Here is a 15574-nt window from a genome sequence, read left to right on the forward strand (position 1 = left end):
GCTATTATTGAAATAATACGAAATGGAAGTGAGTCAGTTTTTATGGATGATAGAATTTCACAATGGGTTGCCGTGGTGAATCAAGTGAGTATTAGATGAATCACCTGAAAGAAACATTATTGATAGAGGGCACCATTCTTGTTCACATATCGTGTCATGGTACTCGTGTTCCCTGTTTCATGATGATACAAAAAGATCCGCACTTCTTTGATATCATTCATCAATTCTACTGGATAAGGATTCCAGAAGAGGTCAGAAAAGCATAATGTCGGCAGTCTCATTAGTAGATTTGTTAAATATTCTAAGTGTTCGGCCTATAAAATGCAGTCTTTGCTGTGACGTTCCTACAATACTTTCAGTAAGATGTTTCAATTTGTGTTGTTAAATTTTAATTAATTAAATTTTAATTAATGGTAAAGTTTAATTCATAAGTATTAATTTGAATATATAATTTTTAAATTTGTCTGATTTACTATGGATCTTCAGCTTAAAGGAATCCTCGAACTTTTTATTGTTTATAGACAATTGTCACTCTTTGCCTCATGCTAATATTGTGTCTAAATCGTTTTGTAATTAGTTTTCATCTTCTGATGACTTTACTAGACAGTAAATGATAGCATCAGCTGCAAACAGTCTCAAAGGGCTTCTCAACTTCATCATCAGGATTAGTTAATGTCAGCAGGTCAGACATAACTGTTTTAATTAGGTTCTTGAATGTCAATAGTTACCTGTTAAGTTAGCTTTTTCAGTTCTAACTGGATTGCCATGAAGAAAGGATGTGATTGTTCTGTATTTTGTGTTACACAGCACAACATTGAAAGTAAATCCCTTTTTCTGTTGTACAGCACTGTTCTTGGTCATTGATTTTGAACATAAGTTTTATTGATTGGGTTTTTATGTACATAATGGGGCAGTTCTTGTGCCACAGAGGCATAGTTAATTTATCGGCTTCACCATATTAACACAAATGGTTGATTGTTACAGACTCGCAAGGGAAGAGGAAGTGCGTTGTCAGAAGTGAAATGTTATCAGAGTGTGTTTATGGTAAATGTAATACATAAGTGTAATATGAAACTAGATTCATTCCTATTATATGTTAGATGGGTAAAATGCTGTTGAACTTTCATTGCCTCTGAGCAAAAGTTCATTCGTTGACTCAGAACCGACTTGATGTTACATTTTTAATAGGTTATTCAAAAGTGGTTTACTCCAGATGTAGCTGAGCAAACTTACTTATCTTCACTACTTACTACTTTCGATCGGGGAGGATAGCTTTGTAAGTCTGTGGATGTTCTGCTGAGTCTTTTCACTGTGCAAGAAACACACTTTTTTTTTTTTTTTTTTTTTTTTTTTTTTCTAAATTATGAAGAAAATTGCTGTGACTAGTTTCGATCTGTGAGTTTATCTTCAGGTGTCTTCGGACATATGCTATTGCTGAGAACTGACTGGTGATGCTGAGGTGTGGAACAGTATTACTGGACTGGTTTTTAATACATATGCAAGGTTATTCGTAAGTATCTCCGGGTTTCAGAAGACTGCAAAAACTATTAGACATAAAGAAAAATGAACACAGAGCATCTGTCCAAGTTTAAACTAACAATGTGCACTGTTGCGTAGTTGCCCTAGCCTCCTTCCTTGTCAGAACATGTAGACAAATCATCAGCTCCATATTGTTGTATCGAATTGGTTTGTACCTGCCGATAGGCGACCCAGTCAACAGATTTCCAGAGTGGGCAGCTGTCATTGTGCCTGCAGGGGCTTCAGCTAATTGTGCATACAAACACTCTTCATCTTCCACTGGCGTTCGTTGCGTAACAAACAGTACCCACATTGAGCACCTGTAACGTGAGTTAAAAAGGAGAAATGCTCCACCAACTGATGTGTGTGCATTTCTGTACATCTTGTAGTTTGTGCATCGTTACATTAGCAGACACTCGAGGTATTCATGAATAACCCTTTAGAAACTTGTAGTGTGGCTGAGAACATTGACAAACATTTCTGCAGTGAAGTATCACATAGAGGAAGAAAATGTTCCTGTAAGGAAGTACTACATGATGATCTGCCACGAACAGTACAGGTCTAGTGTGACAGCAATCTAGCACAACTGCCATCTGGTAGTACAACAGGTGCACGTAAAAGAATTAACGCATGCATTATATGCGCAGACGCACTAGATGGCAGCAGTGCGCGAGTGCACAGACGGGGGTACTCAAAGAGAATGCTTGCTGCTTGTTACTGTTGTTTATGTGCCTAGCAGCTAACTTCAGCTATTCATATTGGAGATTTTTACACATTTTTTTAGTGAGCAAATTTTCGTTTATGCAGTAATTACACAAAAGTAATATTTTTTGCCAGCAGGCTTTCTTTTATGCAAGGTGTTTGCAAAAAGCTTTTGTTGTACTGAATGCTGTGTGATCTAGAAATGAAATGGACCAAACAAGTACTAAGATGCAAATCCAGGCATATAGTAAGTAAAAGTGTCTGTATGATCCTCGTGACCTACTGTATCATAATAATGTTCAACAGCAATCGTTTATTTCTGAGGAAATATTCATATAACTATAGATGTGTGATTTTCAATTGTGTACATAGCACAATTGTTGAAAGTTCATGTTCCACTTGATTACTTTTCTGGTTGTATTTCACCATGCTAGGAAGGAAAAACTGGATATAGTTGGCAAACTCACAAAATATTGTTAAATTCTTACTTCCAACAAGGTGAAATTGCACCAGTGTCAGGTAAGCAAATTCCTTCCTATCTTATCAGTGTGGCACGTCTTAAAACAAGCCACATCCATATTCATGAAGTGTCGAAATTCCTTTGGCTCTTTAGGCCCCCATTCCTTCATTAATAGGGACCATTTGCCCCTGCCATCTTCTCTTCTTTCCAGCCAGGTTCTGACCTAACATCTGGCTTTCAATTGTTGTTGTCATTCTGCCCAAATTTTAGTGGTTACAGACACTGCCAGAGCAGTAACTCCAAAAACAACTGTGTCCTCCATGTGCAAAATGCTGTACAAACATAGACTTGGAGAAAATATTATTGCAGGAACAAGTGTCATAATATGAAATGAACAATTGAGTGCATAATTCAGAACAGTAATAGCATAATTGTGTGATAGCTCTGTAAGACAACAATAATTACTTTATAAATTGGAAGATTGAACACTTACAAATTTTTTAATTCAAATGAATTAATTTGCAAGAAATCAGACATTCTTCATAGAGTTTTGTGCAGTTACTGCTGTCTAGTGTGCATGCTTAGATTCATGGTGATTAGTATCGTGCACATATCGTGTATGTAATCAGTCGACATGAACTTGTGTGTGTTTCCAAACATGTACGCTTTGGGCACTGTTGCATAGGCGTACACCTTAGGTGCATTGTGTAATAGTGGCCTTAGGCACATCTCTTGAGCTGACTCAGAAACTTCTAAATTGTGGAGCATATGGTGCAAAAGACTAAAATTTTGATTACAGTTCTCTGCTTAATGAGTAATTTTTATCAGTTATGTGTCAGTTTGGTATAAAAAGAACCCAAGCAATTTTTATAAGCTTTTAAAGTTAAAATGTTAGTGATATGAAGTTATTTGTATATTTAATTTATTGTTTATGTTATTCAACATTGAGTGTATGCCATGGTTCTTTGTGTGAATTTGATGTATGTATTTGTGGACCAGGGAGACATACACAGGTCTTAAACGCACAAGCTTCAGGCACAAATAAAGTTCATCTCTCTGGGGACTGGGTAATCCTGTTTGCAGAATAGTGACAAAAGAGGTGAAGTAAATTATTTTAAGAAAGGCAAAGATACTCAGCAGCACTGACCAAAAGAATTATGACAAGATATGGTGAAATGGAAATTAACAGTGGTTGACAACAGATAATATTTAAAAACTTGAACTTACAAAACTACTGTTTTTGAAAAAGTCAATCATGTTAAAATGAAGGGGGAGAAATTAGAAAGAGAAACATAAGCTTGCTCTATTGGGCCAAATTTAGGAGGAGGAGGAAGAAGCAGCAAGAGTGGAAACTAAATCAGAACAGTGTGTTAGTACACAATGAGGTGCATAAAAAAAAGAGGAGGAAAAATAGAAGAAAGATGGAAGACAGTAACATGAAACACAGATCATGTGAATAAGAGGACCCGGTTTTGTGACTGACAGCAAGTCCCCTGCACCAAAAGTATGAAGTGTTAAGATTTTGCAAAATGAGCTGTTTGAAGATGCTGCTGTGATGAAGAGTGTATTGTAGTAGAGCGTATTCTAAGTTATTTCTGTGATCTCTCTTCCAGCATTCAGTTTGATTTGTAGACAGTTTGAAAAACTTCATGCAAATCAGAAATATGAAGAGTAACTCCACATCATTGCTTGATGCTGAAATTGTTAATACCAGTGATGGGACTGTTGTCAACAGCTGTGCTGATGTGGTAACACTGGTTCCCATCAGATCACTGAAATTTAGCACCATCAATTGTTGTGATTAGCACTTCGGGGGATGACCATATGTTTTTGGCCTACCAGGGTTCACTCAGCCTTATGATACCAGTTGAGGAGCCACTTGACCAAATAGTGATGATTTCAGGTCATGAAAACTGACAAAGGAGAGCAGTGTGTTCAGCCCCCACCCCAAATACCCACATCTGGTAAAGCCATTTGGCTGAGGATGACACAGAGGTCGATTGGTACCATTGGACCTTCTGGGGGAGTTGGGGGGGGGGGGGGGGGGGACTGTTTCTAACTATTATAGGAAAAGTCTATGAAAGATTTTGGGAAAGCAAGGCACAATGTTGTGGAGGAGTGGTTTGATGATTGTAATGTCATAAAACTGTGTTATAGACCTGTGCAGCGAGAAGCTATTTTCATTGGAACTTGTAGAGTTTTGAATGATGTGGGGCTAGATTTTAGAGTTTTCATAAAAATGACTCCTTAAACAGATCAGAAGAACATTGTGCTGATATTTTTATTAACAGTCCAGTGAGGTGGGATGGCTAGAATGCTACAGGTGAGATGTGTGTGTTCCTGTGGCTAGTAATTATGTGAAGGGAAGAACAAGAGGTTGGTAATCATTGTCGTCGTCACAGTCAGCCACTGTAGGGTAAAGGCCTCCTCCAGAGTTGTCCATGCATTATGATCCTCAGCTTCCAACATCCACATTGCTCCTACATATTTTCTAATTTCATCTGTGCCTTTCTGTTGAATCACCGTCAGTCAGTCTTTCAGCATGTCTTGGAATCCTGAAAAGTGCTTCTCTGATCCACCCATCTTCCATTTGCCTGACTTTTTGTGTCCTACCCACCTCCATTTCGTACATCACATCACAACTGAGGTATTTTCTGGAAGAAGGGTCCCGAGGTCTGTGTTCCATTTTTCAAGAAATTGTTTAAAATTAAACAGTGCATTACATAGAATATCTTATCAAAGTCATGTTTCATTATCTTAAAGCTAGAGAACAGGGCAGTTTCTTCCTGAGTTATGTGTGTGCATCACTGCTCAATTCATTTTAATGTAACGAGTGCTTATGACTTCAAGAAACCTATTGCCAAGGGAACTGTGTTTAAAATTCATAAGTATTTTGTTCTGAAATACAAAGTAGATGGTTCAGTACTAGGCTCACTAACATATAAAGGTCCATATACATCATTCTGACTGTGGGAACAGATGTACAGTAATGGAGTATTGAAAAACTGAGTTTATCAACACTGGCATTTAATCTAGTGAAGCCAGAAAAACAAAAGGAAGTTGAGGATTTATTTAAGTAAATGGATGATGAAAGTAGTTCGTGGTTACACAGTGTGCTTGACACTAGTCACCAGCAACCAGATGTTATTTAGAACACAGATATCCTTGTGGGACTGGGAGAAGAAAAAGGGGGAGGAGGAGGAGGAGAAACAAAAGGTCGTTCAGTAACTAGAAATTATAACGGAGAAACTGTCCATCATAATGTATGGTCCGCTGAATAAAACAGTGGTATTTTATTTCTGTTGTTTTCTTTTTGTACCTTCCTGTGGGTTCCTTGTTTGTAATTTTTATTAGCAACAGTATTACTGCTATGTTCTCATGCATTCTGAGGGTTTAAAATAACATTTGATTAAAGAAATGTTTATTAATTATAACCTACTGACACTGCTTTATGAAGAAAGTGCCTATAAATGTTACGTTTTTAATGTGAAAAATAGGTTAAAATATCTAGAATTGTGGAAATATTTACTTAATAATAGTATTGCACATCCCATTAAAATATACTTGTATATTAGAATCAGGTTGTTGTTGGGTTATATTGAACATAAGTATTTAAACTGTTCTATCAAAAAAACAGTCCTATGAACTTTTCTTCTGGAAAATGCCTCAATCCTCTCTTCACCTTTGTCTGTTCTCTCGTCCCTTCTTTCCCCCTCTCCTAGGAATTCATAGTTCACACCTATTTGTTTCCTACTCACAAAACCCTGTGTTTTTAATTAACTTTGAATTTACACTGGATGTAAGTCAGAACTGCCAACAGGCACAAAATCTAAACCTTGTGTGTCAGACACATTGGAAACTTATTTTTTAAAACCTTTTTTTAGTTTACCAAAAGATCTTCAGGGCATTTTTGCTTTTCTGTTTATTTCTTTTGTTGTCCTCAACTCTTCTAATCCCAAAAAACTTTTTAACTGGTTCTCAAAAAACCTCAAAAACATCTCAAATCTCAAAAAAGTAACCAAACTTAGGTTATTATTAATTGCATGACATCTGGCAGAGCCCAGTATGAAAGGGAATGTGCATAAGAACCTGTTAGCAAAATAACGAGCGCACATATGCATGAACATGACTATGTATCAATGCATTTGTAAGTTACATTCTGGTTCCAGGTCAACTGGGGTGATTGAATGATCTGTATCAGAGAAAAGATATGTATGGCAAATATAGGGCTCAGCTGTGGGACCTAGCATCTTAGAACAAAGAAACACATAAGGTTGTCTGCTAGAGCCTAAGTTGGTATAATGCAGGCACTTCAACATATCAGTTTTAGGTGGCAGGGGTTTGAACTATTGTTACATACGGCAGAGGTCCGGTAAGAAGTGTGTCATTTATGGTGCTGCAGCCTCAACAAGAAATTGTGCAGTACCTGTTGCCAAATGCTTTGTACACTCTGCTTTGCTTTGACTTGTGTGTTTCTCTTGGTTTTCTTTTCTTATTTTGAAATGAATGTAGAGAATAATCCTGGTTCATCAAGAGATTAAAATACATTTCTCACAACACCAGAAGAAATCAGCAATCTGTGTAACCATGTGTCAGTTCTGCCTTTGCGGAATCACATGAGTTTTGACTGCTTTCAAGAGGGTGGCATGACTTTCCTCACAATCCTCCTCCCTGTTGGACGATCAAAGTTCTTGTTTGTCTACGCTCACAGGAGACTGCTACATTATATAGTACCTGCGCTATACTAATTGAAAACAAAACTGGTCGACTTCTTTTGACCATGCAAATACTCTTCCTGTAAAATGTGAGTAGAGTTATTTTGGGTTCTACCTCTGCCCTAAGTATCTAGTCAGTTACCTCTGTGTCAAGAATGGGTCACACGGCTATGAATGCCTACAAAAAGACTTGGCACCGTTCTTACCAGGGCTTATATGCTACAGATTTTCAAAATCTGTGTTCTGTAGATTTGGATGGGAAAAGAAAGCTAATGTCAACAGACACCTTGAATCAGAGGAGGACCCACTTCAACAGAGAGAAAACACTGTTGCTTTACAACAGAAACAATTATTTATTGAAAACTGAAATAGAACCAAAGGAAGAAAGCAAGCAGATACCATTTTGGAAAAAGACTTAAGTTTAGCAAAGGCATGAATTCAAATCAGAAAGCTCTTATTGTAGGCAATAAAAAGTTTTTATTCTCATTTGCATGCCACAAACCACTAAAACTTCCATTGGTTGTAAGTAGGCTATATGTTTTATTTTTATTTCCGTATGGCATGTGCATCAAGTATTTAGTTGTAGATAGTTCTTGTACTCATTTTCCAAATTGATGTGCCCTCTTTATTTCAGTCATACACCAATGGCAACATTCCATGAAGCAAAACATAGCATTGTCTATATGGATTTAGATGAACCACGAAAAAGGTTGTTAACAGTTGGCCAGGACCGTCTGATCAAAGTGTGGGATGTCTCGGCTCTCCTACAGTGAAGGCGTAAGAGTATATTGGTGGATATCAGATATGGTGCAGCTAAATTGCTCCACTATATGCAGCGAAAGAGACTGATGGAACTACAAAGTATAAATAAGATATATATGTGTATATAAATGTGTATGTAAATAAACTGTTATATGTGAGGAATATGTAAAAGAAAGTACGACTGATTTATTTTATTGCCAAATGACTTTGAAATCAGTATGTTATATAATGCTAACGTGTTAATAGTCAGAAAGGCAGAGCTTTATTAAACTGAATTTGTAAAATTATTTCTACTAGATTTGAACAATGTTCATTTATGATGCTAAAATATTTATAATGTTAAATAGTAATATCAGCAATGTTCCTTTGTTGTTTAGAAATTTATTTTATAGCAGTGATGCAGTTGTCAATCATCTATGAAAAGTCAGTTATATGTTATCAGAGTATTATTAATTCCCATTATAATTAAGTGCCAGTATTTATGAATGTTCATTACTAGTATCCCAGATGCTCCATCCGTTTACAGGCAGTTGAGATATTTGCATTTGATGTTTCTTATTAATTCTGTACGAGTATTTACTTACCATCTGGATGCATCTTGTCTTCAGTAGAAATTCATTTTTTTGATTATTAAAATTTTTTGAGAATTTATAGTATCCTAAAATAAAAATTTGTCTTTGTATGTTTGGCTTGTTATTGAAGTTCTTATTTATTTTGTGTAAGTGGTTGCTGAATCCTATTTCTTCTGGAACTTCTTACTGATCACTGTATATGCATTACAAGAGAATCATTTATTTGTATTGCTCTTACAGAATTATTTCTAAAAGAGTATTGTTGTATATGAGATGTGCAATTTTATGAGAATTTTGGTTGGAAGCTTAAAAAATGTAGGAGCATATTCGCATGTAATAGTATCTTGCAGCAAACATCTGTGTGGAACCCATTACTTCATTCCCAAACACTTGTTGAATCTTGCAGATCATCTCAACTTGAGAATCGCCAAGCTTAAAGCAAAATATGATACACTAATGTTGTTCCGTTTTTTTTTTTTTCTCCTGTCATTTTACCCACAACACAGTCTGACAACTGCTACTTACACGTGTTTACTTATCAACAGCTAGCCAGCAACTGGTTGTTTCCTCAGTCACGAAAAAAATTTGGCATGTGCAGTATATATGCCTACAAACGTAGACCCTGTGCTCGTACTTAGATACTGTTATTGGTTTCAACAATAAAAAATAGGTCAGATACTTTTTGAGCAGCCCCTGTACATGCTTTATTCTAGTCGCCAACAGTTGTGTGGTCATATGTTCTTGTGAATCAAATCGAAATGAGAAGCAAGTAACCTTATGCAGAATGGGCAGTAATAGTGGCAATGAAGTAGCACATAAGGTGATATTCTGTGACTGGCAAATCAATATCTTGACTAGACTGTTCATAATTTAAACCAAGTACCTTGTTACTACATTAACAGACAGCATAGCTTAAATCTACCAATAGTGTTCATGAAAATCGTAGGATTCAGAAACACCAAACCAGAAACAGTGAAATGTCTTGTGAAAATTAACACTTGGAGCAAGGTTTTAATGTATAAACCATTCTCTGGAAACCATGTGGGATGTTGGTGTACTGTAACTACATATTCACCGTTTGGTGTGAAGGTGCTCAGTAGGCATATTTTGCGTTCGTTCAGCAAGTAATCAATCAAAATGAAAAGCATATACTGTTCTTGAAAAACCTGTGTAACAGTCCAAGCAATATAATACCAGGGCGGCAATGATCAATAGGTAATGCACTTTTAATGAAGTTGGCAGAATATATTTGGAAATGTCAATGATGGAAGTCAGGAGATGGTTCTGCATGTAGATAACAGGTGTAAACATTACCAATGGACGTTATTGTATGTCCCCATTGTGCTTGCATAACACTGTGCAATCTGCAGAGAACATAAAATTGGTCACAGCTACAGAACTGTAATGCCAGACAGTGCGTCCAGAGTAAATCTGCTTCTGACTTTGAAATAGCCCCCATATTATGAGTAATGTAAAGTTATAAATATCTTTGAGTGTGGTGTATAAGAAGATCCAGTAGTTTAGACTCGACATTGTTAACACAATATTATGGCTAGAGTAGAGTATGGCACTGAGACAGGACATGATTTATGATAAAGTTTTAAATTTTCAGAGATACTATCCCATATGACCGGTATATTTGAAACGGCAATACAAACTAAACGAGCAGCGATAGAAATACACCGTTTGTTGCAATATGCTTGGGTCAACAGTACATTTTCAGGCAGACAAACTTTCGAAATTACAGTAGTTACAGTTGTCAACAACAGATGGCGCTGCGGTCTGGGAAACACTATAGTACGATATTTTTCACATATCCACCATGCGTAGCAATAATATGGCGTAGTCTCTGAATGAAATTACCCGAAACCTTTGACAACGTGTCTGGCGGAATGGCTTCACATGCAGATGAGATGTACTGCTTCAGCTGTTCAATTGTTTCTGGATTCTGGCGGTACACCTGGTCTTTCAAGTGTCCCCACAGAAAGAAGTCACAGGGGTTCATGTCTGGCGAATAGGGAGGCCAATCCACGCCGCCTCCTGTATGTTTCGGATAGCCCAAAGCAATCACACGATCATCGAAATATTCATTCAGGAAATTAAAGACGTCGGCCGTGCGATGTGGCCGGGCACCATCTTGCATAAACCACGAGGTGTTCGCAGTGTCGTCTAAGGCAGTTTGTACCGCCACAAATTCACGAAGAATGTCCAGATAGCGTGATGCAGTAATCGTTTCGGATCTGAAAAATGGGCCAATGATTCCTTTGGAAGAAATGGCGGCCCAGACCAGTACTTTTTGAGGATGCAGGGACGATGGGACTGCAACATGGGGCTTTTCGGTTCCCCATATGCGCCAGTTCTGTTTATTGACGAAGCCGTCCAGGTAAAAATAAGCTTCGTCAGTAAACCAAATGCTGCCCACATGCATATCGCCGTCATCAATCCTGTGCACTATATCGTTAGCGAATGTCTCTCGTGCAACAATGGTAGCGGCGCTGAGGGGTTGCCGCGTTTGAATTTTGTATGGATAGAGGTGTAAACTCTGGCGCATGAGACGATACGTGGACGTTGGCGTCATTTGGACCGCAGCTGCAACACGGCGAATGGAAATCCGAGGCCGCTGTTGGATCACCTGCTGCACTAGCTGCGCGTTGCCCTCTGTGGTTGCCGTACGTGGTCGCTCTACCTTTCCAGCACGTTCATCCGTCACGTTCCCAGTCCGTTGAAATTTTTCAAACAGATCCTTTATTGTATTGCTTTTCGGTCCTTTGGTTACATTAAACCTCCGTTGAAAACTTCATCTTGTTGCAACAACACTGTGTTCTAGGCGGTGGAATTCCAACACCAGAAAAATCCCCTGTTCTAAGGAATAAACCATGTTGTCCACAGCACACTTGCACGTTGTGAACAGCACACGCTTACAGCAGAAAGACGACGTACAGAATGGCGCACCCACAGACTGCGTTGTCTTCTATATCTTTCACATCACTTGCAGCGCCATCTGTTGTTGAAAATGGTAACTACTGTAATTTTGAAAGTTTGTCCGCCTGAAAATGTACTGTTGTCCCAAGCATATTGCAACAAACGGTGTATTTCTATCGCTGCTCGTTTAGTTTTTATTGCCGTTTCAAATATACCGGTCATTTTTTAAACACCCTGTAGTTGGTAATTAAAGCTGGGCTCAATTATTATTATTCTCATAATTTTTTCTCTTCTCTCTCATAAAACCCCTTTATTAATTGTGCGTCATGCAAGAGATCCTGGTTGAAGTACTGATGCGTCCATTATATGGCAGCAATGTGCAATGATTATTTTAGTCAACAGTGCAGATAGCCTTGTTCAAGGACTGATGTGAGAGATACTGTTTGAAGAGGTCAACAATGAGAAAAGAAAAGAGTGAAGATGATAGGAATTGTCTCGAAATGGAAGAATGCCCATCCACTGTAGCGATCATAGGGAGAAGTGCATGAAAATAGAATACAGATAATGTGGGAAGAAGGGGTAGTGAAGAAAGTAAGTGTGTAACATAAATTTGAGAAGTTGCAGAAGAGAGCATGGGAATACGAACAAACGTGAATGTAGCAGCTAAATAAAAGTGAGATAATGAGCAAAGGGATAAGTCACATAATATTCTGATATGACATTGTGTGCATTATTGGACATGTCTAAAAAGCAACTAGTTAATTAAAAAATAAAATACCCTTCAAGAAAGATGTCAGACAAATATTATTTGGCAGTGATATGCGCATACCATCTACTCATTTGATTTAGTAATTAAGGAAGTGCCTTCATGTGCTAAAAGTTGGTTGTCTGATGTAATAGGTTAAAACAATGAGTGTTGTGGTCTAATGTTTGAATTCATCATCTTCATATATTCTGGTGTGACATGACAGGCACTGCTACTTCAGCTGTCTGAGAAAGGGCAGCATGATAAAATGTAAAATATATTTTGCTAATACATTGTGAAGTGTTTGGCAGTTTGGAGTAGGGCAGGAGTTCAACTACAAAACACCGCTGGAAAACAATCTTATTGTAATGTCAGAGAACTTTTGTTTCTGAGATAGATTAGTTATTTTATTGTGTATGCATAAGCTCTGAAACATGTTTTTAGTGATACAAGGCACAATTAAAAACTTGGCGGAATTCATTGAACGTAAAACATTGGTATTTCTTACACCATTATAAGGTTCAGTGTATGTGCTTATTTCATTCGCATATCTGCACAAATGTGTGTGCAGTTGTTCAAAATATTGAAAACTGTCTTCAGCAGCAATGTTTTATTTTTCATCAGTTTCTCAGAATTTGTAAAATTTCTCCCTTAAGTGTCATCTTTACATATGGGAACAGGAAGAAATTCAACAGTGTGTGTGTGTGTGTGTGTGTGTGTGTGTGTGTGTGTGTGTGTGTACACTCACTTGAAAAAGGATTCGTTGTAAGCTAGTGAAGTTTTGTCTCGTTTGTGTGCGAGTCAATGACTCAATGCCTCTTCTGTTCGGTCATTGTAAAGTAATTTCTAATTGGTTATGACCAGTTAGTGTTGTCATACTTAAAACACTAAAAAGATTTTCTTTCCATTTTTATCTGGAAATTTTCTTGTCGTAATAATACTTTATAGTTTGTGTATATTTTCCATATAGAAATACTTAGTCAAAATTTGACCCTTGGTATGTTTCAGTAGTGAACAACACTTGTATGACCTAGCCACGTCTTCAATATTTCTTTCCCTGCTTTTCTCTGCATAGATTTTTTATTTATTTTAAAATGTACTTCACTTCACTTTCAGCTGATATGTATCTGGTCTGATGGATGTCCCACATTCATTATGATTTGCAGGAAAATTATTAACTGTTGTTAATAATGAATTGTAATTATCATCCAGTGAAATTTGTTTTTCCTTGAAACACACACACATTTTGTAAGAAAAACGGTATGGAAGATGTTCCATACAGGGTAACCTTGATGGTTCCAATATCTTTGTAAATAAACTGTATTCAGCGAATTTCTAATATTTTTCTTTTGACATGTAGTAGGTTGAAGATAACCTGGGAAAATTTCAATGTGTATAATTCAGCAAAAAATATTTATTTAAAATGAATCCACATTTAACCATTCATACTTTCTTTATGTCAACTGAAAAATATGAATAACACATAAATTCAGGTAATAAGAAATTGGTGGTACTATTATTTAGCTTGCTTTATCATTATTAGTTACATTAAAACACATTTTTTTAAAAAATTGTGTTATTTCTTTTTTGGACCTCGACAAATTTCAGAGAAGTAAAGGGCTTTTTTCCTCCCCTTTGTGTTCTCCATTTCAATGGCAAAAGACAGTCTATGTTCCTGGAAAATAGTTGTGTATCATATAATTGCTTTATAGCTTTGCAATTATTGATGCAGAATATGTAGCTACATTGTACATTTGGAATACTTCACTAAATGACAAGGGGAAAAAATTGTGCTGCTGAAAAGTGTACAGAGCATTATTAAAATTCAAGGCTAGATTTTCTCTCAAAGTTTGCTGTTGTACTAGAAGAAATGTTATATGAAAGTGCTCATTTGAATCTGTGGTGTTAATTGTAACTTAAGAAATAATGAGAGTTCCTACATTGTGACACGAAGTGTTACAAATTTTGTATTTTCGTCAAAACTTGAAGTACCCTGCACAAGAGTTTCGTAACTGTAAAAGAATGATGTGATAGTCAAATGATCTATTAGTGCAAAAGGAATTTTGCATAGCAAATTTATTTCTACATATAGCCAATGTGTTTGTGATGTCAGTAGAAGAGATTTATTACTCCTCAACCAAATAAAACATATTAAACATCACTATCTCTCAGAATTAAAAAAAAAAGGTTGTCTTTTGACTTAACACCACTTTGGCACCATGAATATCCCTATTGTGTTCAATTAGCTCTTTATTTAGCCTCTCAATGCTAGTTGGGTGCCCTTCTGCTCTTTCCATCTCATGAAAGTCAGGTAGATACTGGGAATCAAATATAGGAACTCCAGATGCATAGTATATGACACTACTGTTAGACTGTGGGTGTCATAACTATTTTAAATGTGGGGAGAATGCTATAGGTATAAGTAGTTACATTAAGGATTTTAAAAAAATGTTTTGTTTTCTATTCTTTATAATTACAGCTCTTTTAAATTTTGATAGTTCTTTCGATTGTCATGAACTGTCAGCTTGTCAGTCCTGACTGTTAGCTGAATGGGCAGGTACCCAAAACTTGAAATGTGACTTCGAATAATTGGAATTCTACAACTTTTGCATGGTAACAAGTCATTCCTTGCTGTGATGTGTCTTCTGAAACATACTGGTTGTGGCCAGTTTTTGATAAATTAGCAAAGTGCATATTACACAGAGTTCACAAAGACCTAGACAATCAAAGTGCCAGTACTGTGAAGCACTGGTTCTTCCTTTTTTATTTATTCTTTCTCCCTCCTCCCTTTCACTTATGTTTTTTTTCAAACCAAATTTTTTATCCCATTTGTGCAATCACTTGCTATCTTATAAGCAAAGATCAGACTGGTAGTTGACGATGGTTCAATCCCGTCTCCGGCCATTCTGATTTAGGTTTTCCGTGATTTCCCTAAATCGCTTCAGGCAAATGCCGGGATGGTTCCTTTGAAAGGGCACGGCCGATTTCCTTCCCCATCTTTCCCTCGCCCGAGCTTGCGAGCTCCGTCTCTAATGACCTCGTTGTTGACGGGACGTTAAACACTAATCTCCTCCTCCTCCAGACTGGTAGTTGGACATAATTGTTTAGATATCTTCAATAATTTGAAATACTTGAGCTACCCTTTTGTCACTCTTTTATTTTCATACAATAGTATATA

At 36.9% G+C, this 15574-nt stretch overlaps 1 protein-coding gene across 1 annotated transcript in view; it reads left to right on the top strand.

Annotated features, from left to right (window-relative positions):
- The window catches only part of LOC124777447 (WD repeat and FYVE domain-containing protein 2), a 66538-nt gene extending 57699 nt beyond the window's left edge, over window positions 1-8839 (top strand). Inside the window, exon 7 of the mRNA XM_047252861.1 lies at window positions 8030-8839. Within this exon, the coding sequence (XP_047108817.1) occupies window positions 8030-8168 (139 nt within the window). The 3' untranslated portion in view covers window positions 8169-8839. The remainder of the gene's footprint in view (window positions 1-8029) is intronic.
- Window positions 8840-15574: the final 6735 nt, after the last annotated feature.

Source organism: Schistocerca piceifrons, chromosome 2, assembly GCF_021461385.2.
Source record: "Schistocerca piceifrons isolate TAMUIC-IGC-003096 chromosome 2, iqSchPice1.1, whole genome shotgun sequence".
Classification (NCBI taxonomy): Eukaryota; Metazoa; Arthropoda; class Insecta; order Orthoptera; family Acrididae; genus Schistocerca; species Schistocerca piceifrons.